The 23,557-nt window shown below is 40.7% G+C and overlaps 2 protein-coding genes and 1 long non-coding RNA gene across 5 annotated transcripts; 2 read left to right on the top strand and 1 right to left on the bottom strand.

Moving 5' to 3' along the window:
- Window positions 1-798: 798 nt before the first annotated feature.
- LOC103995560 (histone-binding protein MSI1) lies at window positions 799-8,750 on the bottom strand. The gene is made up of 5 exons (XM_009416165.3): window positions 8,087-8,750; window positions 7,612-7,764; window positions 6,684-6,808; window positions 5,470-5,565; window positions 799-1,103 (listed from the first exon to the last, which is right to left on the bottom strand). The coding sequence occupies exons 1-5, from the start codon at window positions 8,705-8,707 to the stop codon at window positions 884-886; spliced, it is 1,215 nt and encodes a 404-aa protein (XP_009414440.2). The 5' UTR covers window positions 8,708-8,750; the 3' UTR covers window positions 799-883.
- A 361-nt stretch (window positions 8,751-9,111) lies between these two features.
- Window positions 9,112-13,357, top strand: LOC135620329 (uncharacterized). Of its 2 annotated transcripts, XR_010489690.1 has the most exons (4): window positions 9,112-12,060; window positions 12,169-12,211; window positions 12,302-12,512; window positions 12,881-13,357. It is a non-coding gene; the product is annotated as an uncharacterized LOC135620329 (long non-coding RNA). The 2 variants fall into 2 exon arrangements; XR_010489689.1 differs by lacking the exon at window positions 12,169-12,211 and having other exon boundaries at window positions 12,881-13,355.
- Window positions 13,358-14,261: 904 nt separating this feature from the next.
- LOC135620328 (protein FREE1-like) lies at window positions 14,262-21,760 on the top strand. 2 transcript variants are annotated; one of them, XM_065123223.1, is made up of 11 exons: window positions 14,262-15,373; window positions 18,050-18,136; window positions 18,233-18,364; window positions 18,541-18,690; window positions 19,156-19,221; window positions 19,308-19,418; window positions 19,940-19,969; window positions 20,773-20,865; window positions 21,132-21,159; window positions 21,250-21,323; window positions 21,420-21,760. In XM_065123223.1, the coding sequence occupies exons 1-11, from the start codon at window positions 14,417-14,419 to the stop codon at window positions 21,495-21,497; spliced, it is 1,806 nt and encodes a 601-aa protein (XP_064979295.1). In that variant the 5' UTR covers window positions 14,262-14,416; the 3' UTR covers window positions 21,498-21,760. The 2 variants fall into 2 exon arrangements, with proteins under 2 accessions (XP_064979295.1, XP_064979296.1); XM_065123224.1 differs by lacking the exon at window positions 19,940-19,969 and having other exon boundaries at window positions 14,263-15,373.
- The last annotated feature ends 1,797 nt before the right edge of the window (window positions 21,761-23,557 follow it).

Genomic DNA, 23,557 nt, shown 5'->3' with positions numbered 1-23,557 from the left:
AAAAAGAACAGAAAAAGTTGATGTGCATGTACCAGTAAGTAGACTGCATGAGAGAGTAGGATGACATTAGATGCACGAGAAAGCCATTACCACTTCAGCAATTTCCACGATGCTATGTAGCCTGAAATTGCAGAACAGGTTGAATCATTGTGTCACCACATCAACCATGCAACGTTTGCATGGTTTGGTCATATTTGATTGTACAGTAGCAGAACTCTCATCAATTATAAAGAAAACTGCATGTGTTTGGCATCAGAAGTCATCCTTTGAGGTTGATCAAAGCAAATTAAATTTTGCATGTCAAGGAGTAACCACGCCAGAAGGCATCCTTAAGAATGTCAGCAGCTAAAATAGTAGCCAGATTGTCTTAACACATTATAAACAGGAAGATAAGCTGCTAAGACATTACAAAGATTAGCAAAATATTAGGTCTGGGTTTCGATGAATTTACCTTGCCAAATGCTCATGAAATGCTTCCACAATTGGTTACTTCTTCAAGCCCTTCGTAGCCTTCTTAATTTCGGAGCCAATCGTGATCTCACTGTTCAAACACTTGCACCTGACATCCACTAACAGCAGAAGGAATCAAGCAGGACATCCGAATAGTTTAAAGATCAGTCCCCATCAACGAAAGTTATCATAGGAACATGTATCTGGCGTCTGCTTATACCCCAGTCAACTCGACAGCTTAAGTTGAAGATCAGACACTAACACTGTCCAAATCAGGGTTGAAAAAAGAAAAAAAAAAAGCTGGATAGAACAAAAATTTTAACTGCACAAGATAGCTGCATAGCAACATCAACAAAAGCAAGTAATCCATTTTCCTATATTCAGACCTTCAGACAAGGAAAATATTCGTGAGTCAGCTACAGTGGCATATTGACTAATAATCATTGTCATTTTGTGTGTCACAATCATCTCGATAAATGCTCTCAGCCATCTGCCAGACTTGAAGGATATTATCCTCTGCCACACTGGCAATGACCCATGGCATTGCAGGGTTCCACGAAAATTCTGATATCTTGGAAGTGTGACCTCCATGGACGAAGAGAAGCTCTGGTGGTCCATCATCAGCATCTTCAACTGTCTGTTCATCTCCAATCCTGTTCATTCATAAAAATGGATGAGGATTTTAACGCTAGACATCATGCAATGCCTAGGCCAAATATCTGATCTGGAATATGAAAGATAAGGGATGCTAGGTAATACTGTAATAATCAGCTGATAAGAATATGCTGAAACATTAACTCCAACAGAAACAAAGCTAATTATAATCAGATGTCAAGAGTCCTAAGGATGATGGAGAATATTATAATAAAGGACATATGGTTTGATGTTCATACTAGGTTTAGATCAAGGATTGCAAAATCGTACCATATCGCCTGTACCAGGCGGTACATACCAGTCCGCCAATAGATTGGTATGCAGACCGCCCGCTACCGGGCGGTACAAGCACTTTGGCCCCGTATAGGGCGATACGGGGTTGTACCGAGCAATAACGATCGAAAATTCAACCGTTATCGACTTGTACCGAGCGGTAACGATCGAAACCGATAGTTACCAACTGTAATAGTGCTCTAACGATCAATTTGACTGTTAGAAGCCTGCTCAACGATTTTAAACTCTTTCCTCTCCCATATTTCAATCCATTTCACTCTCACTCTCTTAAACTCTCTCAAACTCATGACGATCAACTTACGATCAACTTACGATCATCACCACATTGATGCACCAATGACATACAATGTATTAATACACTATGTCGTGGGATCAATTTCAGAATTGAGTCCGACAAACATATTGCTAGTCATAGGTGCCCAGCAAGCTAATCACGTGAGTGATGACACGTGTGACTTGACACAGAATCTTTTTGCTTATTATATTTTGATATTTATCACTTTATATTGACTGTTGCATATATGTATGTATATATTGTGATGTCCTTGGATCTGTGCAATGGGAATCGAATCGTGATGAGATCACGATAATGAGATCGATTCACCTTTCAACACAGATTCTAAATAATCCCGGTCATAGGTTAGTCGAGAGGGACATCGTGATAACCGGACAGACTGGTGTGCTGTATACCCGTCCATATGATAGATGCAGCTGGTCTCATAGCTACTCGTGTGGGGACACTAGGGATACAATACAGGTGCTCATTGGAGAATGAGTTCACTGATTGATCCGCTTACGGAATGCTGGATGGTTGATGATTCCTTATTGTCAGACAATGATTCCGTAGTCCTAATGGTCTATTTGGTCCTTAGACTTGAGACACCAAGGATGTCCTGTATGAGTGCTCCACTATTTGATACCAGACTTATAGGTTTGGATGTCTCAGATCTAATACAGCTGGTCATTGAGAGTGGAAGTCAACTTTACGAGAGCTATTGAGTGTCGATAGAGGATCATCCACTCTCGATATCATAAGAGAAATATCCCATATGTTCTTGCTAAGACAAATCCCTGGCCAGGGTCATTCGGATTGAGAGAGAAAGAGTTCTCCAGGAGAATCCGATTAGAGCGAGACTCGAGAAGAAACCGTATGAGTCTGATAGCACTAAGCCCGATATACGATCTCTGGGATATTAGATGAATGAGAGACTATAGGTATACGGTAACTAAGGACAGACAGATCCAATGGATTGGATTCCCCTGTATCGTGTGGGGATTACGACGTAGTGGCCTAGTACGTCTGTAGTCGATGAATCGAATGAATTATTATAGAGATAATAATTCACTAAGTTAGGAGTTCTGACAGGTATGACTCACGGCCAGCTCGATATTGGGCCTAAAGGGTCACACATATGGTAGGCATTGCGATGAGTAGAGGTTCGGATATAAGATATCTACCAGAGCTCCTATCTTATTGGACATCCAATAAGTCCCTGAATTATTGGATCCTATGGACGAGATCCAATAAGAGCCCATGAGAGATTATTGGATAGAGATCCACTAATCTAAAAGGCTTGTGTAATTGGATGTAGATTCAATACCCACTAGGGGAGGATCCATTAGGGTTTGACAGGAGACCTCTATAAATAGGAGGGATTCAGTGGTTCATAGGCTAGAATCTTTGCTTGTCTCTCCTATTCTCCTCCCCCTCTCCACCTTAGAGCAGGCCTGGAGTTTTGAAGAGCGTCGTCGTAGCCCTACTGTGTGGATCACCGCTAGAGAGGATGACGTTTGACTTCCTTCACCCTCTCCTAGAGATCTGCAAGGAAACAGGGATATACGATCTCCCTAGGTAACACAATATATTCTATATGCAGTTTGTTTCGCGAATTTTTTTGCGCACCAATCTTCGCACGACGACGAACATCTTTTTGGAAAATTGGGGATTTTCTTTTCTTGTTCTTCCGCTGCGCATGTGATGTCGCCCCCAAGATTTCTTAATACATATTATATTGGTATACAGATACATAGAATCGAGGACCCCGATCCACCACCCGTGGAGGCCCATTGTTTGTTTTGATGGTAGAATCAGGTATATCTACACATGTGATTACTTAATTCATTGAATTTTAAAGTTTAAATTGTATACAAAATAATTTAACAATTCAAATAATGTTTCTATATATAATTCAATATTAATAGAAGGATGATTCGAAACATATCAAAATTGCAAACATTGCACAAGGCTACTCCTCAAAGCACGAAAAAAATATGTGACACTATTCTTATCTAATTTACATTAGTTTTCCTAAACTATACTAAATGTATATTTATTTTTAACTTAAAAACCTTATCTTAACTTTATTTTCTATTTTGCAGGTATTTTAGGAGGGCTTTATGCTTATTTAGGCATTCTGATCGGTACACCATACCGTACCGTACCAAGCAAAGCTTGGTACACCGGTATGGTACGACATTTAGAACCTTGGTTCAGATATCTAGCATTATCTCACAATATCCCAGGTAAGGTGTATGCAAACATGGAGTTCCATGTCTAATTTAATGACAATATAATCCAACCAACATATTCTGATACATGATTCTTTAGATGCTATGAAGAGTTCTCATCACAGTATACATTATTTCTTTTATGAACTTTATTTTTACTGCAGTGTGCATTACTTACTGTTGCTCTGAAAGCATAAGCTACCACAAATGCATGTTATATGAATTCTAATCTCCACTAGTTTGAATCTTCAGATGTACAAGAATTGGTGAAGGCTTAGCGTTGCTTCAAAGATCCAATCCAACAAGCACTATGCAATTATACCAAAATATAATTATTTTGGGACATTTACCAAACTAGTGGAGATTAGAATTTACAGGAGATTACTTCATCAAGCTAAAGGAGTTATTGGGACATTTACCAAAATATAATTAGAAAGACACTGAATTTAGTTTGAAGAGCAAATATTCTCATCTGTAGGCTATTCATCCAAGTTCTGTGGTTCACAGAATTATGATAATTGCACAACTTGGCATAACAATATGCAAATATGGGGAGTAAAACAAATACAAAATGGATATTAGTCTCCATTGTAGTTCATTTTGTGTTTTTGTCAGCCTCAGCTAATATGTTCTGTTTGGACAATCTTGAAATTGTACATCACTTATTTCACACCAAACACAGAAAAGAATTGCTCATTCCATGAATGTCAAGGGAAATCAAATTCAAATTATGGTTATATATTAGGTCAGTCATCTCAAGATCTTCCCGAGACTTCGACCCATGCCTAATCACAAGAGTCTAATAAAAGTTCATCTCACACTATTTTTGTCATGAATCTCCTATCTTCATTTGTGCACTTAATCCACTGCTCAAGAAACTCCCAACTGTATAACTTTGCTTTTCCTAGCAATATATACAAATTCTAAAAATATTTGCATTGCACCTAAATAACAGGGTGACCATTTCTTGACTCTTCTGTTTCTACATTGCCACTCAAGGTTTTTAGTTTTGTAACATGCCACTGTCATCAAGAAGCTGCAGCGTTATGTCACAGGTCAACATAAGCCAACTTATGCGGCAGATCCAACAACAGGCAGTCCCATGCCCATAACATGGCGGCTCAGACCAGCATGGACCAAAGCTATAGTTGCCTCCACAAATGGCAGAAGGGTAACAAAGATGGTTATCCTCCCATCCTTTCTCCGTCCGGAGAGAAAAAATTTTTTTCACAAAAAAGGATAGAAACACCAAGGCGAAAATGGCAACATTAGTCCAATCTAATTGCAACATCAACTTCAATGGTTTCTTTATTATCCGCTTAAAAATCCAATATCAACACAAACTTCACTAGGTTGTTACATCAACAATAGGAATGCCTATGTAATGTTTTTGTCCAATCTCTGTCTTGCAAGCTTGTCACATGTCAAACAGAAATGAGAAAAGGTTCCAACTCTTGGCAGATCATCACAAGTTTCTCATTGGAAATGTAACAGAATATAAAAGGCAACAGCAGGATCCATGGTAGAAATGATGCATGCATTTTAGTTCAAAGTCATATATACCTGCAAAGGTCCCAAATCATCAGCCTTTTGTCGGCAGCAGAGGAAGCTAAAACAGTTTCTTGTCTTGGGCTCCATTCCACTTGAAGCACTGCTCCCCTGTAACAAACATACCCAGTAAGCTCTCTATGATCCTCAAATGAAGTTCCTGTAACAAACTGTTTGGAAAACAGTAGTGCAATGTCAACAAAACAAACTGTTTGGTAAACAGTAGTGCAATGCCAACAAAAATACAAGCTAGCTATATGCTAAAGGTAATGAAAACAAGAAAAACTTGTTTTCTATATTTCTGTGACCTGCTGCTGGAACAAAGTAGTCCCCTGGAAAAGATCGTAAGATCTAGGGAAGTGCAAATTCAGACAGAGTTGGAATTATCTAGATATCCAAGTACATGACGAACTCAAGAGACCACAATCTTGCAAACAAAATCTACTTGTTCAAGTGTTTCTAAAGACAAACAATAATATCAGTGCAGATGTCATTTATGAGACCTGTCAGTTCATGAAGAATGGTACATATCATTCCCGAAGGTTTGATACGCAATACCCCAAATTAAAACGTTAGCAGCCTTCTTCCTGTTCCTACTCATACCAACTCTAACCAATCTGGAGCAAGGCTGAATCATGTCAAGCTAACTGAACCATATGCAGAGACCTATAAAGGAGCAACAAACTTCATTCGTCATCCCTTTGTTCACTTCTTTGAGGTACCAAAGTTGCATAGCTATGGACCAAAACTTGAATCGCTGCTGACCATTTCTAGAGTGACGCCAGAGAGAACATATTGGCCGAATTATTTAGAAACTCATGATTCCATTGCTGTCATGATTTATGAAAAGCTATGAAACAATGACACCTCAAAATGTTTGTTGTAACTGTGTCACATGTTGAATGCAAGGCACATCTATCATATACACTTGACTTGTATTACCTTTGTAAACTGAATACAGATAATCCATATGTATATCAGACTTATATCCAGGAGCATAGTGAATGAAACATAATCTTTAACCAAAAATAATCCAGAAGCATATGTGAATTGAATACATAATATACATTTCAGGTCAAGGAAGTAGGCTTTAAAACATTAAGACTCACATTACAGAAACAAAGAACATGTCAAAAGACAGGATAAGCAGACACTCAGACAGATACACTAATAGTTTACCATTAGCAAATTAGCCCCACATCAGTGAAGGTAAAGGAATATCTACGTACGTGTGACTGGAGAATGTATGCAAACTTGTTGTCAGCTTTCGCAGATCAAATAGTTTAATGGTTGTGTCTGCAGATGCTGTAGCCAAAATCCACTCATTGAATGGATTGAATGACAGTGAATTGACCTGGGAGAGAAAGCAGATTATACCACCATTCCAGAATGTTTATGCAAAAGAAACAATAATGGCAAATAACTGTAAGTGTATAAAATTAGTAGAGAAGTGAATAAGTGCTATTAAAAGCAAAGCAGAGAATCTTTAAAGCCAAGATGCTACAGTATATAATAACATGCACCAACATAAATAGACCCTTGTACTTATGTTCTACATAGTATTAGAAAACAACTCCAGCATTTTATGCAAGTTGAGTTAATGCACAAACCAAGCCTCCCCTCGTCTTGTGGGTATAATTTATTAATAGTGGATGTTTAAGTAAGCCAGCTGTGATAGTTTCAATTATGAAAGTAGATCATAACATTTTGAAGCAGTTTTTTTGAAAAAATCTCGCATACATAGTCCAAGTAGTGAAGGTCAGTTAATAATTCTTAGCATTCAGCTTAAAATTCTCTTCTGATTTTCAACTGTATCATCTGTATCTCCAAAGTTTCACAATAGAAAATATTGGACTAAGTAGCAGAACAAGAAAAACTAATTTTGAATTTGTGGTAACCGGACATATACAAAAAGAAGGTTATGCATATGCCTTATAAAAATCCTGAATGTCAACCAGTGTCATGTTGAAGCATGCATCTGTAAGTTGCAATATGTTCAATTAAACGGGATGTAGGTCATGTTGAATATATGTAGACATAGTGTCTTGTGTTTTAGAGACATTAGTATTGTGAAAAGATATCACCACTTGCAGGTGCATAAATTTCATTATTTATATTGTGAAAAGTAATTGAAATGCTACTCTTGGATCATAAAACCTCATCCTGGTGAGCTGTGACCATTTGTTGTGGCTTCTTTGATGCAGATGAACGCAGATCCCATATCATCAAAAGATGATCATCTCCAACAGATCCAAACAGATTTTCATTCTCGGGGTGCCAGGCAACATCCTCAACTGCAGCGGCATGAGCCTACACCAAAGCATATGTGTTTAGATCTTCTATAAGAGACACCTTAAAGAGTGAACAATCCAGGCTATGCAAGGTACAAGAGACACCTTCAAGATATGTGTGCATGTTGTAGGATCAAACCTGGAATTCTGGATATCAGTAAGCACATACTGTAGTTTTGTGAGCAATGGTTTAACCTAAGGTGTAAGTTCTGAGTTGCTACTTCTCGGTAAACAATTACACTCTAATTACAAATTAAAGCAACTTTATTTAGGATATTTTGGTGGATTCAACGGGACAAACTACAGTGTACCAGCAAGTAAAAGATCTCTTAACCCATTACCTCAAACACATGCTTTGCATCAAGAACCTTGTTCCTCGGCGGCATTCCCACATCCCACAGACAAATCTTGGAATCGTACGATCCGCTCAAAAGATAGCCCTCCTTGAGGGGACTCCACGACACTCCGTACCCTTCAGTGGCATGGCCTCTGAGCACAACGTCCGGCTCGGTCTCCTCCCCCTCGGTTGGCCTCGTCGGCCGCCGGCTGCAGTCAAACACATTTACCTCTGCCCCACACGTCTTGGTGGCCACGATCGAGGGTCCCTGCGGCATGAAGCGGGCGCGATTGACCTCCCCCTGGTGGGGAATGGTCTGCGAGATCTCGACCTTGAGGATCGGGGCGTCAGAGGGAGGCGGGGGAGGGAGCGGGAACCGGACATCGACGACCATGAGAAAGTTGGGGGCCTCGTCTGAGGTGTGGGTGCCAAGGAGGAGGCGATGGCTGGCTCCGCCGCCGCCGCTTGAGGAGGAGGACGAAGGGAGCCACTGGACGGTGAGAGAGGGCCATTCAAGGGCATGGGAGATGACGAGATCGTAGAGAAAAGGGGTGTTCTTCTTCCACACCCGGTACTCCTCCGCTTCCATGGCCGCGCCTTCCTCTCCTCTCTCCACTTCCTCCATGTCTGTCCCTCGCCAAAGCCCTCAGGAATGGCGGGCCGCTGTCATCCTGTATTTAATATCTCCTCCAATATTTGGGTGGGAAAAGGGGAAGCCCCTCCATTCCCTCACATCTTTCACCGCCCGTTGATCCCATCCTCGCATCTCGAACGTCCATTTCTCATTATCCCTCCACCCACACGCTCGGGCCGCTAAAAAATGGACGGTCGAGATGTTGAATCCAAGGTAAAACATTACTTCAATCATTAAGCCAATATTGGATCAAATCGAATTTGGGCCATGTTAGCCGTGGTCGAACTCGATCGGGTCGAGAACAAGCAAACCCATGATCCAGCAATTCGATTCGGGTTAGGTCCGGTTCAAATCGTCGCAAACTAATTCGTATCCGGAGTCGCTGGCAAGGACGGGCGAGGCAAGCAATAGACTACGGAATGAAAGGGGAACTATGATCCCCGGCGAGGTCCGCGGCCCAATAATTCCTGCCCGGGAGATGCCCTCCGGACTCTGCTTCCCATTCCGTTCATTACTGGATTCGGATGCAGCGATATACTTCGTCCTCTGCAGCGGAGGCGACACAGCCGCTCGATCTCCACAAAGAGGATCGTAGATGAAGGTGGCTATTGACGGTAAAGTTCTCGCATTGTTGTCGCAGAGAAATTAGGAGCTCTAGTCATGTTCCCATGAACCCTCATTGTTTACCAAAAGCCGAGAGGTTGTTTGTTGGTTTGTAGGTAACCCTAGAATATAATCTGCAAGAGCTTTGTTTGCTGACACCAAATTTTTTGGGAATAATGTGGCTTAGCATGCCACAAGTATGGAGATTGATAAATATGAGAAAACAAATGATAACACTAGGAAAAGAAAACATGAACATGCATAAAAGAGTGGATGGAGATGATTCACTATATCAAAAGTGATCACCAAAGAATGGTTGCATACTTAGTTACAAATACCGGGTGATAAGGACTTGGAGCCTAATCTTAGATTAAAAATTGTTGCCAAAGGATTATGTACAGCAATGTAATGCTTATCTTGAATTTATTTTGGAGTTTTAAGCTTGCTTCAGATACGATGAAACGTAGCATTTTATGTAGTCCATAAAAGGGAAATGCCACATTGCATCTGCACCTATCAGTCACTGTTTCTATATTGTTTGATATACATAATCTCCATTAAAGAACCAGAGAGTTAGTGTTCACTTTGTTTTTATTTTCAATTTCTGTATATATTTATGAAGACCAATTTTAGAACGGTTTCGTATGGCAACTATAAATATGAAGGAAGAAGGGTTTATATCTTATATTTCAAGCATACCTATGCATTATATAAGATCAAATGTAGGTTCTTCTGATTACATCTGTTTTTCCTTGCTATAGTTTGTCTAAGATTTTCTGGTTAAACCATTTGCCACTCAGTTGCTAATCAAGCTGCATTCTATAGTGAAAGAATTAGCCCTATTTTTCTTAAATCATGGAGAGATAAAACCATAGAGGCATGAATGTTGTTGGGGCAAGTCACAATCAATATGTTCTTACCGTGACTGGTTCATTTGCCTTCTTTTGGGACCACAGCTACTACTCCATAGGAAGGGTGATCCATAGAGCGAAGGTAAGGCTGCTTCCTTATAACCTGGATGACTATCGTTTGATGCTTGGAATTGCCTCTCTCTTCACTGGAGTGAGGTTATGTTTATTGACTCTTCTCAGATCTTACATTGGCTGAAATCTCATGCATTGAACCCTCCCTTTTTTTAGCTGTGATTCCGTACTAATAAGTTACTCTACTTCAAGTTATATGACTATTAGAGAGAAACTTTGTACTAAGTTATGTACATTGCTTTTAACTCCTAGGCAATCCCTTCTTGTGATAACCTCCTTGACTCAACTGTCATGGGTTCTTTCTCAACTTTAGATAAGTCATGAAGATTTGGAGAAAAACTTGTTTCAAATCATAGTTTTATCACCAAGTATCATGAGAATAATTTGATAAGCTTTAGTTGTACCCTAGCCTAACTTCCTTTGCAAGTGTGTCGTTCATTATATGTAGGACTATGCAGCTACATCAATTCTGTTACATGAAGATGGCCATGGTAGTTGTTGGAAATGCTTATATTTCTTCGAGGAAAAGAAGAGGAAAAAAGTTGACGGTGGATCTTATCAACACTTTTTCCTTTGCAACTGTTGTGGTTCTCTGAGTTTGCATGTCAACTCCTCCCTTTCCGACATCTTTGTGCATGCAAGCAATGCACACAGTCTCTTTTTGACTCTCCCTTTGTGACTTTGAGCAAATAGGTAGGGTGAAGGTTCTCTTTTGAGAATATACCGAAAGCAGTTATAGTCTTTATAGACTGGGGGCCAGTTTGGCACTTTGGCTGCCCTTGAGCGTGGTTGGAAAAGACTGACACTTAAGTACGTCGGTAGATTCATAGAGTGCCATGTGGATGACAAAGGTTGTGATATGCTCTGACGGATCAAAGTTCCTGTCATAAAATCTTTAATGCAGGAAGGCAGAAACCTAAGGGGATAGAGTTTTGTTTCATGTAAATTTTCACCAAGTCTGAGGTTCTTGGTTCATAATGCATTCAGGAAGTGATTCCTAGATGTCGTTAGTGCCAATTGCACTATATGCACGTAGGTTCGTCATATCGTAGTATATTGTTCAATATGGGTGATACATACTAGTCCAATAGGTAAACGATACGGGCGGTACATCGGTATGCCCCCATGAATCATATGTCGGTAAACTCGGTATGGCTTAGTACACCATATCAACAGTTGGTCGGTACACCGGTATGGACCGATAAGGCGGACCATGATATGCACTATATTATCTCATATGTTGATACATCAAGCGGTTCTTCAAAGATCACCAACACAATGTTTTTCTCTCTTTTTTTATTATTTTATTACATTCATTATTAGAGCAAAATCTGCACATGCATGTATGATTCTTGGGATCAAACATGTTGCTAAGCCTTTTATGTTCATAGAAGTAATTCAAGTATTTTTGGTCAAGAGTATAGCTCGGGTATCAATTGTCCTGATGATTGTAAATTATTTGTTTTTTATGAATAAATTTGATTTCTTGCAATCGTAAAGGGGATTGATTGTAAAAGGTATTGGTTTTGACTCATTCGGTACTGCAACATCCAAAGAAAAAGGTAGTACGATCATACGGGATTCTTGAATAGTTTCCTCCTTGCCAAAGAATCGAGCGTATGGCGTAAGGGCGACCCTTATCGGCGACCCTCCCTAGAGCTATGTTGCTCTCTCCCTTGGCATCGCTAGAGGGGGAGGAGATGTCGGCCTTCGTCAGCCTTCTTTCAAATGGCAAAATTTTATCACCAAGAAGGCTAAGTAAGTTTCAAATCATAGTTTTATTACCAAGTTTCATGAGTATAATTTGATAAGCTTTAGTTGTTCCCTCGCCTAACTTCCTTTGCAAGTGTCATTCATTACATGTAGGACCATGCAGCTACTTCAATTCTCTTAAACGGAGATAGCTACGGTAGTGGTTGGAAATGTTTATATTTCTCCGAGGGAAAGAAGAGGAAAAATGCCTACAGTGGATCCTGATCAAGTCTTTTTTCCTTTGCAGGTGTTGTGGTTGTTGCAGTGCATGCCAACTCCTCCCCTGCTGACATCTTTGTGCATGCAAGCAATTCAAAGATTCTTTGTTGGCCTGGAGATACCTACGTTGACCTACCATAAGTTGACGAGCCATTGAGAATATTGATCTTCCCTCTGTGGCTTGGAGCAAATAGGTAGAGTGAAGGTTCTCGTTTGAGAATATACCAAAAGAACTTATGGTATGTCAATATTCTCAATTTTCTGCATGAAATACTATGATTGTGGTGTACAACTTTATTCTTCACAGGATTCAAGTGGACTTTTTGTCATTTTTCTGGCATATCTCATTCTTTCCTGGTTGCTGATCATTTGTAGGACTACTGACATTGATATTTCCTTGTTTGGTTCTTCTGACTCTGGCATGTCATCTTAGATCAAGGTTGTTGAGAATATATAGAAGTCAGAGATCAGAGTTCGACACTAGTTTCTTTATTTATTTTTTTGGTTATGAAAACAAGAAATAATGTTAGTCACAATATTGTCAATAGATTCCTTTTTTGTTTTGGGGTCAAATTGTTAAAGATTGAATTGAAACTGGCATCTACAGGAAGAAGTATCAACAACAGCAATAAGAACTTTCTGCTCTTCAGGTAGATTCACATGGATTGACTGAAAGAAAAAAGGCCAGTTGGATGCATCCGTGTGATTATACTTCTCTATGAGCCAGGTAACAACAGAGTGTTGCTCAGTATCGGTCTTCACCTCTGGATTGTGGCGCCATACCAAGAATTCAGCAGCAACTCTCATCTTGAGAACACAATTTTAGTGTCTGTTTATGTTTGACTCGTGGCCTCCTTGCTTTGTCTTCGAAATGTACATGTAACTAATGGTATGTTATATGGCTTGCATGCACTGTATGATATATGTGAAATATCATTGCACGTCACTTAGAGAAGGCAGAAATAAATGCTGAAGGTCATAGGAATTATGACTTGTATGAAAGCAGACAGATATATGGAGTAGAAAATACTATGTTTGGAGTAGAAAATAGGAGCTGTTTTAAGTGTTTTCTATTAGGCAACATGTATGGAGTAGAAAATACTATCATTAGCCCCATTTTGCTTGTTTTAATTTCATGTTTCTATCTTGCAAAACTCTAAAATATTTTTGGCTATATGACACCGGGAAAATAACCAAAACTATCTCATTCTTACGTGTACAATTTAATTTAATTTTTGGTTGATGATTTTATGGTGTAAAACGTCAACTATCTAAGCACCTTGGAACCCATAGGTAGCATCAGATAAAACCTTGATTATATGTTTGAAGGGTGAGGCAACATCTTTAGCGTGGCCGCCGCTTTTTATTGGACGAAAATGCTACATCTGCTTTAGAAACCCCCCTTTGCGTAGGTTCATTTAACTCATTTTTGAATCTTTTGTGTCAAATAAAAGCTAGTTTTTGCTTGTTATCCCATTTATTTTGCTCTTTTGGTTTAAGATGATGGCATATTACTGCACGTTCACCTTTCTAATCTTGTCTTCTCTACGTAGTAGATCATTTGGGATCGCATAAGATTAAAGTCTTCGCTGACTCTTGCAAACGAGTATCACTTAGAGTGCCTAAGGTATTAATCCTTTGTAAATTGCATGAGTTTGGTTTGACCTTATTTATGCCTTCATTAGGGGATGGTGGTCTCGAGATTCGGTCGACATACAACAAACAGCATGGAGTGATTTCCGAAAAGCTGAAGGTATAATTTCATCTTTTTAAAAATTAAGAGGCGTTATATGAATAAAAAGAAAAAAGAACTACGTGACGTGAAAATAAGGGGGCACACGATAATGAAAACATGTGACACCACGTGTGACGAATGAGTAAGATATCCTCGGTTCATCTTAACTTACACTGCTCCTCAGGGGCACCGACTCTCGTGGAAGCTGCTTGCCGGTGGACGAAGAATCCCAAACCAAACGTCATAACCCCATCGACGACATTCCAATTATTTAACACCCGCTTCTGTAGATCGTTCCACTAACTCCGATCGTACGCTGCTCTTCGATCTCCTCCCCCGCCCCCGAACTCTCTTCCTCTCTCCAATCACCTTCAATCTCTCCGGTCCGAAGAACATCGCCCGGCGGCGATGCAGCACGGCGGCGATTACGGGTCGTACTACGCCCCCCAATACCCGCCGCCCGTATCCAACCCCAACCCTAACCCGAACCCTGTCGAATTCCCTCCTTCCAATCCGATCCAGCAGCCGTACGCCTCGGCGCCGCCGTACTCCACCGATTTCCCGGCATACTCCTCCGCCGCGCCCACCCCAGCTCCCGCCCCCTACGCTCCCTATTCCCAGAAACCGGAACCCGCTCCCCCTCTGCCCCCTTCGGCACCGTCCTATAGCCAACCCCAATCCCAATTTCCGCCCCAATTTCCCACGTTCCCGACGTACAGTCCGTCGCCCTACCCGCCGGAATCAACGCCAACGCCATCGCCATCGCTGTATCCTCATGAGCAGCCCTCATCCGTTCCATATTATCCCTACGATCCCAGTCAGCAGGCGGTGGGGAGTTATGCCCCATCTGTGAACCCTAGCTCCGTACCCAACCCGTCCCCAAATCCAAGCTCCTCATTTTCCTCTCCTTACCCTTCCTATGATGCTCCTTATCGGAGCTCTGCTGCGAGACCTGACCAGGAGGCACAGTACTTGAATGACAATCCTGGGATGTATGGCCATGGGCGATCAGGTTTCGGTCAGGATTTCCGTGAGAAGAATCCGTATGGTGGGATGCGCTATGATGAGTTTGTTCCGCAAAATGATGGGCTCGGTGATGGCGTGTATCAGTACGATGGAGGGAGGTCGGAGCCATATGGTGCTCGGGGGACAGTACCCACTAGGTCTCCAGCCCTCTTTGATGATTATGGGAGGTCAATAAGCTTCCCTTCAGGTGGGAAGGACCAGGGTGGAAGCAGTGGGAAAATTGTGAGGGCAGTGCCAAAGGTGGAGACGCAGCAGGACGTGAAGCATGGTGTGCAGAAATTCAGGGTGAAGCTGTTGCCTGAAGGGGGAGGCCAGAGCACCATGGACGTACTTTGCCAGGTTTGGATTCAAGATAGCATCTTACGTTCCTTATTTTTAGTCTTAGGTCATTGTTTATTAATTAATTTTTATGTAAATTTTGCATCTTGAAGCTTCATGGTGTTTATTCAGCTTTAGTATTTAGTATTGATATTCTGATCGTACCAGTGTAGATCGCCACCCCTTTTGCTCTTCTTGAAAGAATTTCATGAGTGATTCAACAGATTTGGATTCCTATGTATTCATTGATGTCTGATAAATTTGAATAGGTCGATTTACATCATTTAAGTGTTCTAGTACTCGATAATATTCAAGACCGTTCATTAATGGCAGTTGTCATTAAGGTTATTCATTAGGCACGGTAAATCTTAAAATTTGGGTAGTAATTCTATTGTTGGCCCTCTCCAGATCGGTTTCTTGTAAACTCCAGAATTTGTAATATATGATATGGCTGCATATGTTTTCTTTCTTATCTACTTTTGGCACCAACTTCCCCATTTCCCTTGTGATGGACAATTTAGCATCAAGAAATGCAGATAGCAGACCCATAGCAGTTCAGAGATGATCAGTTCTATATGGAAAGTAGATGTTAGGAAGAGTTTGTGTTGTCTGACTATATGCTTGAGCTGTGATGGTGAGGTTGGCATTTTGAGGTTTTTTAATCACCTCAAACAACTTGATAATCAACAGGATGAACTTGAAATTCATTTTCCTTATGAATTCGTTTTGAATTCACACAGTTGAAAGAAGTGTAGGCCACAAATAACAGATGAGAAGTCTTAAACCATTTATGGTTTGCAGATGTGGCAATTTGGTGGTATTTAGGTGAAAAGTAAATACATGATGATTTTTGGGGGAAGGTTTGGAGAGAGAATAAATTCGGTATTTGTAATTTCTTTAAACCAGCTTAAACTATATAAAATTGCTGTGTTGGGGCCACTATATGATGAAGATTGAGATCTAGCACCCCAATGAGATGTTGGTTATGTGGAGCTCTAGATTATCATAGAATATGAACGAGATTGAATGATCTAATTGATAAGTCATTAGCCCTTGCTATTTATCGGTATTAGGAAATTGATGAGGTGATCAATCCATGATGCTTGGAAGAAAAGTGACACATGACTTTTCTCTATGAACTATGGTATAACCATTTTATGAGGCCTACTAAGCGTATTTTATATGTTTAGACTATCTGACCCACCAGCGTCCACTCCCCTCCAATTTTTCAAAAATCAATCATTTTGCTTGGTTGATTTGGTATTTACTGGTTTCTCAGGGAACTGACACACAGACTGGATGATTTCACTCCGGATTGGTCTTGGATAAATGTACTGCTCAATACACTCATTATATGGGGCTTACCTAGCAGTAAATATACTAGTATCAAATGGGTACTAGGTGGTAAGTGTGTTGCCTAGTATTCTTTTAATTTATTATAGCTATCACAGCTGTCATCTTTTTTCTTTTATTTCTTTTTTTCTCCTTCCGTTTTTTCATCTCTTTGTTTTCCTTTAGTCTTGTCTTTCCTCCTCCTCCTTCTATCAGTACATGTTGCTGTCTTTTTCTCTTTCTCTTCCATTTTTGCCTCCCCCTCCTCACCCTCCCCTTCCTCCATCTATTCCTTCTCCACCTCCTGACTGATTCACTACTATCTAGTCTTTCTTAAGAAGATATATCCAGTTGTTTTTTTTTTTCATTTTTCCCTTTGTTCGAGCTCCTTGAAGTGGTCTTTTTCAAACACTTTTTCCTTATTATATATTGCTGATAATTTGGCGATCCCTGAGATAGAGAGTTTTGAAAGTTCCTTGTGTTCTTTCCATTTGAGAATATGGACAGTTGCTTGCTTCATGATGTACAAGAATCCACATTAGCACCTTTAAGTTCCATTGGGATATTTGGGAGGTGCTCATTGATGTTTTTTTTTGGGGGGGATCTTTTCTCTCCCAGAAAGCTAGTGTTGATCAGTTTCTTGAATTCATTAATCCAATGTATTGGCTATCCAGAAGATGTCAAATTATGAGGTAGCCGAATACTTATTGAAGAGTCCATAAGGGTTTGAGAGCACTTTGTTGAAGCTGTTTGGAAATCCAACCATTTGGACTGTACTGGAATTTGGTTATTAAAGTGAAGCATTTGATTGCACTTTGTCTTGAGCTTGAAAGTTGTGTCTTGTTCTCTGTCTTTTGATTATTCTTTTACTGTTTCTGTGTCTTAATGTCCTTTCCGAATTCCTTGTTTTCATTTTTTTATGTGTTTATAAAATTCAAATTTTCTATATTTATTTTCAATCCAAATTACTTGAACTCATTGGACTTGGGCCTGCTTTTTAGCCTTCTGATGGTGTCCTTACATAAATTCAAGAATCAGGTAATCTGCTTACCTAGCATGCCCGATGGTCAAGGAAAGATGGAGTTGGAACCAATACAATTTCTTGAAACAGACCACTTTATAGATCTAGACACAAACCATAGTTCTAGATGTGGGATTCAGGTTACCTAGATCGAATGTAACTGGTGTTGGTTGGAATTTCACAACTCATTAGTTTTTGTTTGGAGAATATTTTGGAACTAGTTGAAACTTAGGGAAAGAAATAGAAATGACCAAAAACTACTCTAACATTACGTGTTATGTAAAGGAAGTTCTGTATTGCAAATCTGTGTTAACCTTCATATTATATCATGTATTCTGTCACAGATTGGACTGGATGGGATTCGCATGCTTGATCCAAGCACCAATAGAACATTGAGAATCTACCCTCTTGAGACTGTGACAAAATGGGAGGTGAGTTTTTAGGACTGTTTGTTTACTCAAATTCCATAACTTCAGATAAATCATTAACGATTTCCTAACATGTCTAGAAATTTCATTTATGTTTAGGTATCAGAGTCATCTACATTCACCTTTTGGTCCAAGAGTTCTGTTGACTTTGACCCAAGGCGCATAAGGCTGCAATCAAATAGCTATACTACCAATACCATACTTGACACAGTAACTGCTGCTACAGTGCAAGTAAGCACTCATACCATTCTTTTCTCTTGATGTGAACACTCCATTTCTCTCGGCTTCTGTTGGTGGCTGTCACTCTTTCAAACCTGCTTTCATCTTTCTCATATATTGCAATATGTCATTTGTGCAAACATGTTTTTTCCTTGTACAAATCACTTATTGTGAGTTACAAATTGTAGTTTAAAGAGATGGGTGGAAAAGATAGCCTAATTTCAGGCAGAGGAACTGTTGATGCTAGTAAGCTGTCTGATCAATCAACTGAAAGAAAAAAAGGTATGGTGGATTGGATGACCTTGATAAAACCTGCTAATGAGGAGAAAGATCACTGGGTAAGTTCAAATGCTTTGATTTGGTAATTAAAGATTATTTTTGACTTGATTGATAATTTTTAGGATGGAAAATTGATTATTCTAGAGTTCTCTTTGTTTGGCTTTGTAAGTCAGTGCTAAACCATTTCTTTGGGTACTGTTGCTGGTTCTATTTTACCTGGTGAATATTGATTGATCTGCATATGAGGGACCAAAACATCAGTTTCTTCATAATACTGTTTTTTTAATATATATATATATATATATATATGTATATATATATATATATATATTCTTCTGGTTGAGATGATTGAATCAAGCCATTAGGTACTTGGGATTGCCTTTTACACTGAATACATCTAATCCATAGAATTGACTGGTAGCTGGATGTCTTAATTTTTGAGTCATCACTGTACTCTCTTGATTTTGTACTGCTTTTAGCAATTTTATTCAGTTTTGAGCATATGTATGTTGCTGTGCAATCAGGTTCCAGATGAAGCTGTAAGCAAATGCACATCGTGTGGTTCAGATTTTGGAGCTTTTAATCGCAGGGTGATGATCTTTTCCTTTTTTGGTGTCAATTTTGTTTGATATCATAATTTCCTTGTAGCATGACGAGTCCCATCGTTTACTTTCAGCATCACTGTAGGAACTGTGGTGATATTTTCTGCGACAAGTGCACCAAGGGTAGAATTGCTCTAACTGCAGATGAAAATGCTCAGCCAGTCCGGGTTTGTGATAGATGCATGGTATATGGACTAGTTCATCTTTTACTTTCTGCATTACTACAGAAATTGGTTGTTTCATGTTAAATATAATTTTCTGTCCCATAAATTGTTGCTTGTAGAGATACATAGCTTTTGCTTTGAATTATGTCAGGTTGGTTTTATGGACTTTGTCATCTAGTAATGGTTCAGATTTTAGGTCTCTGCAGTGCCTTGCGATGTCAGGAGAAAAATTGATCGTTAACGTTCTGCCTACAGATAATATTTGTGAAAGCCGTTTAAGTTCTTATAGTTTGTTCCAGCGGTTCTGTTTCTAGCAGTAGGCACTATTGTCTGCAGTGATCTACTCATATATTGAGTATGCTGAATATGCTGAATCGTTGCTGATTGGATATCTCTTATCTGCAGTGATCTACTCATATATTGAGTATTATGATTAATCTTAAGAGGAAGAAGAAAGTTTCTTTTAAGAAAATATGACTTGTTAGATTCTTGAGTGAAACACACGCCATATAAAATTTTTCCTTTCTTGAATTTCCATCCAGATGAATTGGTGCAACCGTGCAAGTGCCTTGGTGAGTTCTTGCAAGAGCTGTTAGCAATTTTGAAGTACCACTGTCACCATTGGGCTGGTCTTCCTGTATTATGGCTTGAGTAGCATCCTACCTGATTAAATATTCTTTTCTTCATTCATAGATGTTCTAATGGTACCTTAACTTTTTATTCTTGATGAAATTTCTTAGTATTGTCTTTGAATATATGTCCTCTGAGTTCATGTGCCATATAAGCATAGGAGTTTGCAAGTTGCTTTGCTCGTGCCTACTTAATATTGACTTGTGGGTTAAGTCCTGATACATGGACATCACTTCTGGTACATCTTTGGCTAGAGAACATGTCATAATTGGGGCAAGCCTGTGCACTTTGTAGTGGATAACTTTTCTTACTGAACTGAACTTCCTGGTGTTTTCATGATAGCATTGCCATGTCTTTCATGGATATTTGCATCTTGTATCCAATTGCATCGTTTTGTTCTCTATGCAATCGCTTACTGGAAAGTGGAAACAGTTTTTTTTTCTTATTTGTTGTTTATCATTCTGGCTTTCACCATAATAAATTACATGGTTTAGAAAAAGCAATTTTATATTAAGATAGAAAGTTCTTTGTTCCTTTTTTTTTGTTAACATAAACACAAGGATGGAAATTGCTTGGAATAAAAAAAAAAACTTAACATGCTTTATCTGCAAATTGGAGCTCAAAACTGCATGGTTGTTATCATTAAAACTTGATTTTCCTAATTTGAGCATTATATAAGAGAAAACATAAACTTGAAGCTGCAAGTTGCTTGATAATTTTTGGAATATCTTCTTAAACTGCACAGGCAGAAGTTACTCGAAGGTTAAGCAATGCGAAAGAAGCTGCCAACAAACCTGCTGGACTGCAAACTCATGAAGATCTCGCCCGGAAGCTTCAGGTGCGGTCTTCTTTTATAAGCATGATATTAGAGCTTTGATAGATGTCTTGAAGTGGTATTTTATTGTGTGATCACCATAATTTTTCGACATAAATAATCATACCAATAAACATGTATATCTATGCATATATGGAGCACATTTTTGCTCATTGTTGGGAAATGATTCGGTTAACTGACTCACTAGTCCTTGTTCTAATTTCTTTTGACCTAAGAGGCAATTTATTATGACACATATAATTACATTTGGAGTTGGTCTTTTGCAACAGGAGGAAATGGACAAAAATCTTAAGTCAGGTAATCTTACTATCTTGTAAAACTTTGTCCTGTGTTATTCTTTATAACATGTACAATGTTGCCTATCTTATGGTGGTTACTATCTAACAGTGTCAAAGTCCACCAAAGTTTCTGGAAAGGGAATGAGGGAAGTAGCATGTCCGATCTGCACGGTTCATCTTCAGGTACAAAATTAATCATCCGAGAACATATTTGGCTTGCCTAACCTTTTCTCGAATGTGTCTTTACAACTAAATCATTCTATATATCTCGGACTTCAGGTGCAAGTTCCTGCCTCAGGCTCTGAAACAATAGAATGTGGTGTCTGTCAACATCCTTTCCTTGTTAGCGCCCGTTGATCTTCTACTTCACGTCTTTGTATGCTCCATAATTTCTCTTTTGCAAGCAGTGAGATCTCTCTAGTCAACTTGTTGTGTGCGGAAGCTTTCTGGTTGTTTGTAGATGAACTCTTGTCAACCAGCACTCTGTGAAATGTCAATTGTGGAAGTCATGCTCGCAGATGGTTGAGATCTACAACTGGATGAATGATGAATAGTTTTATTTGTAATGACAGCTATGTGCATAACTCTCTCAATAAACTAACATTGGTTTGCTGATGCTACATTTGTGTTCGTCTTCTCCGCATTCTTCCCTGTGGAGTACGGAGATATTTCTCAACACCGTTTGTGGCAAGTCCAAACGCAGTCATAGAGATGGCTGTTAAGACTATCTCAGTGGAGTCATTATTGATAGCATTTTTATTTCTTTTATTGACTAATATCTCTTTTCTTCGAAATCTCATTTTAGGATAGTATTTGTTGGTGAACAAATGCGTCGTGGCTGATGAATCAACACGGCCTGGTCCACAGGTCGATGTCGGGAGACTCATGTCGGTTGAGCTGGCTGTCGGGGTTGACCGGGTCCTCACGATGGGGGCCTTGATCGACGTTCTCTAGTCCGGGGTAGCTCGATGGCGTGCCTTGGGGTCCTTAATGGGCCAGGAGGTATGCCTGAATTGGAGGGTTGCTGATTACTCAGGTGGGAAAAACTTGACTCGTCGTGGGGCGATGGGGCGGGGCAGTGCCCCGTGCTTGGGGCAAGATTGACTTTGTTGGTCGGGCAGTCGGGGCCTATCGTCTTGGTCGGTCGAGTAATTGATTTGGTGCGGGTCAGAGTTAGGGACCTCGGTTTTTGTAAGTCGGTGAGTGAGGTGACCCGATTGGAGTTGCGAGGCATGACTCAAGCGTTAGGTTGTTTTTGAGATGCGGTACAAGCATCGGATCGGCCGCGAGGTGTGACTCGGGCTTTAGGTTGTTTCGAGATGTGGTACGGGCATCGGATCGGCCGCGAGGTGTAACTCGGGTTTAAGGTTGTTTCGAGATGCAGTACGGGCATCGGATCGGTCGTGAGGTGTGACTCGGGCTTTAGGTTGTTTCGAGATGCAGTACGGGCATCGGATCGGTCGTGAGGTGTGACTCAGGCTTTAGGTTGTTTCGAGATGCAGTACGGGCATCGGATCGGCCGCGAGGCGTGACTCGGGTTTTAGGTTGTTTCGAGATGCGATACGGGCATCGGATCGGTCGCGAGGTGTGACTCGGGCTTTAGGTTTGGTGCCGGCGAGTCGCAAGTCGGGGATCGATCTGGGGCGACTTGGGCATAAATTGGACCTGTGGGCTGAGCGACTGACCTCAGGCTCAGGTTTGGTGCCGGCGAGTCACAAGTCAGGGATCGATCTAGAGCGACTCGGGCATGGATTAGACCTATGGGCCGAGTGACAGACCTTGGGCTCAGGTATGGTGCCGGCAAGTCACAAGTCGGGGATCAATCTGGAGCGACTCAAGCACAAATTGGACATGTGGGCCGAGCGATTGACCTCTGGCTCATGTTTGGTGCCGGCGAGTCGCAAGTCGGGAACCGATTTGGAGCGACTCGGGTAAGAGCTGGGCCGACGAGTCGCAAGTCGAGGATCAACATGGAGTGACTCGGGCAGAAGCAGGGTCGGCGAGTCGCAAGTCGGGGATTGACATGGAGCGACTTGGGCAGAAATAGGGTCGGCGAGTCGCAGGTCGGGAACCGATCTGGAGCGACTCGAGCAATGAGCTGGGCCGGCGAGTCGCAACTCGGGAACCGATCTGGAGTGACTCGGGCAAGAGCTAGGCCGACGAGTCACAAGTCGAGGATCGACGTGGAGCGACTCGGGCAGAAGCAGGGCTGGCGTGTCGCAAGTCGAGGATTGACATAGAGCGACTCAGGCAGAAGTAGGGCCGGTGAGTCGCAAGTCGGGAACCGATCTGGAGCGACTCGGGCAATGAGCTGGGCCGATGAGTCACAAGTCAGGAACCGATTTGGAGCGACTCGGGCAATGAGCTGGGCCGGCGACTCGCAAGTCGGGAACCGATTTGGAGCGACTCGGGCAATG

This window comes from Musa acuminata, chromosome BXJ2-8, assembly GCF_036884655.1.
Source record: "Musa acuminata AAA Group cultivar baxijiao chromosome BXJ2-8, Cavendish_Baxijiao_AAA, whole genome shotgun sequence".
Taxonomy (NCBI): domain Eukaryota; kingdom Viridiplantae; phylum Streptophyta; class Magnoliopsida; order Zingiberales; family Musaceae; genus Musa; species Musa acuminata.
The sequence above is the reverse complement of the archived record's forward strand: the minus strand, read 5'-3'. Positions and strand labels throughout refer to the sequence as shown.

Bases quoted from the DNA above. Each gene is read 5' to 3' on its own strand.
- LOC103995560 (XM_009416165.3), bottom strand. From the start codon at position 8,707: ATGGAGGAAGTGGAGAGAGGAGAGGAAGGCGCGGCCATGGAAGCGGAG. The intron at 7,765-8,086 runs GTAATGGGTTAA...GCTTTGGTGTAG, and splicing joins ATGCAAAGCATGTGTTTGAG to GCTCATGCCGCTGCAGTTGA. The intron at 1,104-5,469 runs GTATATATGACT...ATGAATGAACAG, and splicing joins ATGATTTGGGACCTTTGCAG to GATTGGAGATGAACAGACAG.
- LOC135620328 (XM_065123223.1), top strand. From the start codon at position 14,417: ATGCAGCACGGCGGCGATTACGGGTCGTACTACGCCCCCCAATACCCG. The intron at 19,222-19,307 runs GTGATGATCTTT...GTTTACTTTCAG, and splicing joins TTGGAGCTTTTAATCGCAGG to CATCACTGTAGGAACTGTGG. The intron at 21,160-21,249 runs GTAATCTTACTA...ACTATCTAACAG, and splicing joins GGACAAAAATCTTAAGTCAG to TGTCAAAGTCCACCAAAGTT.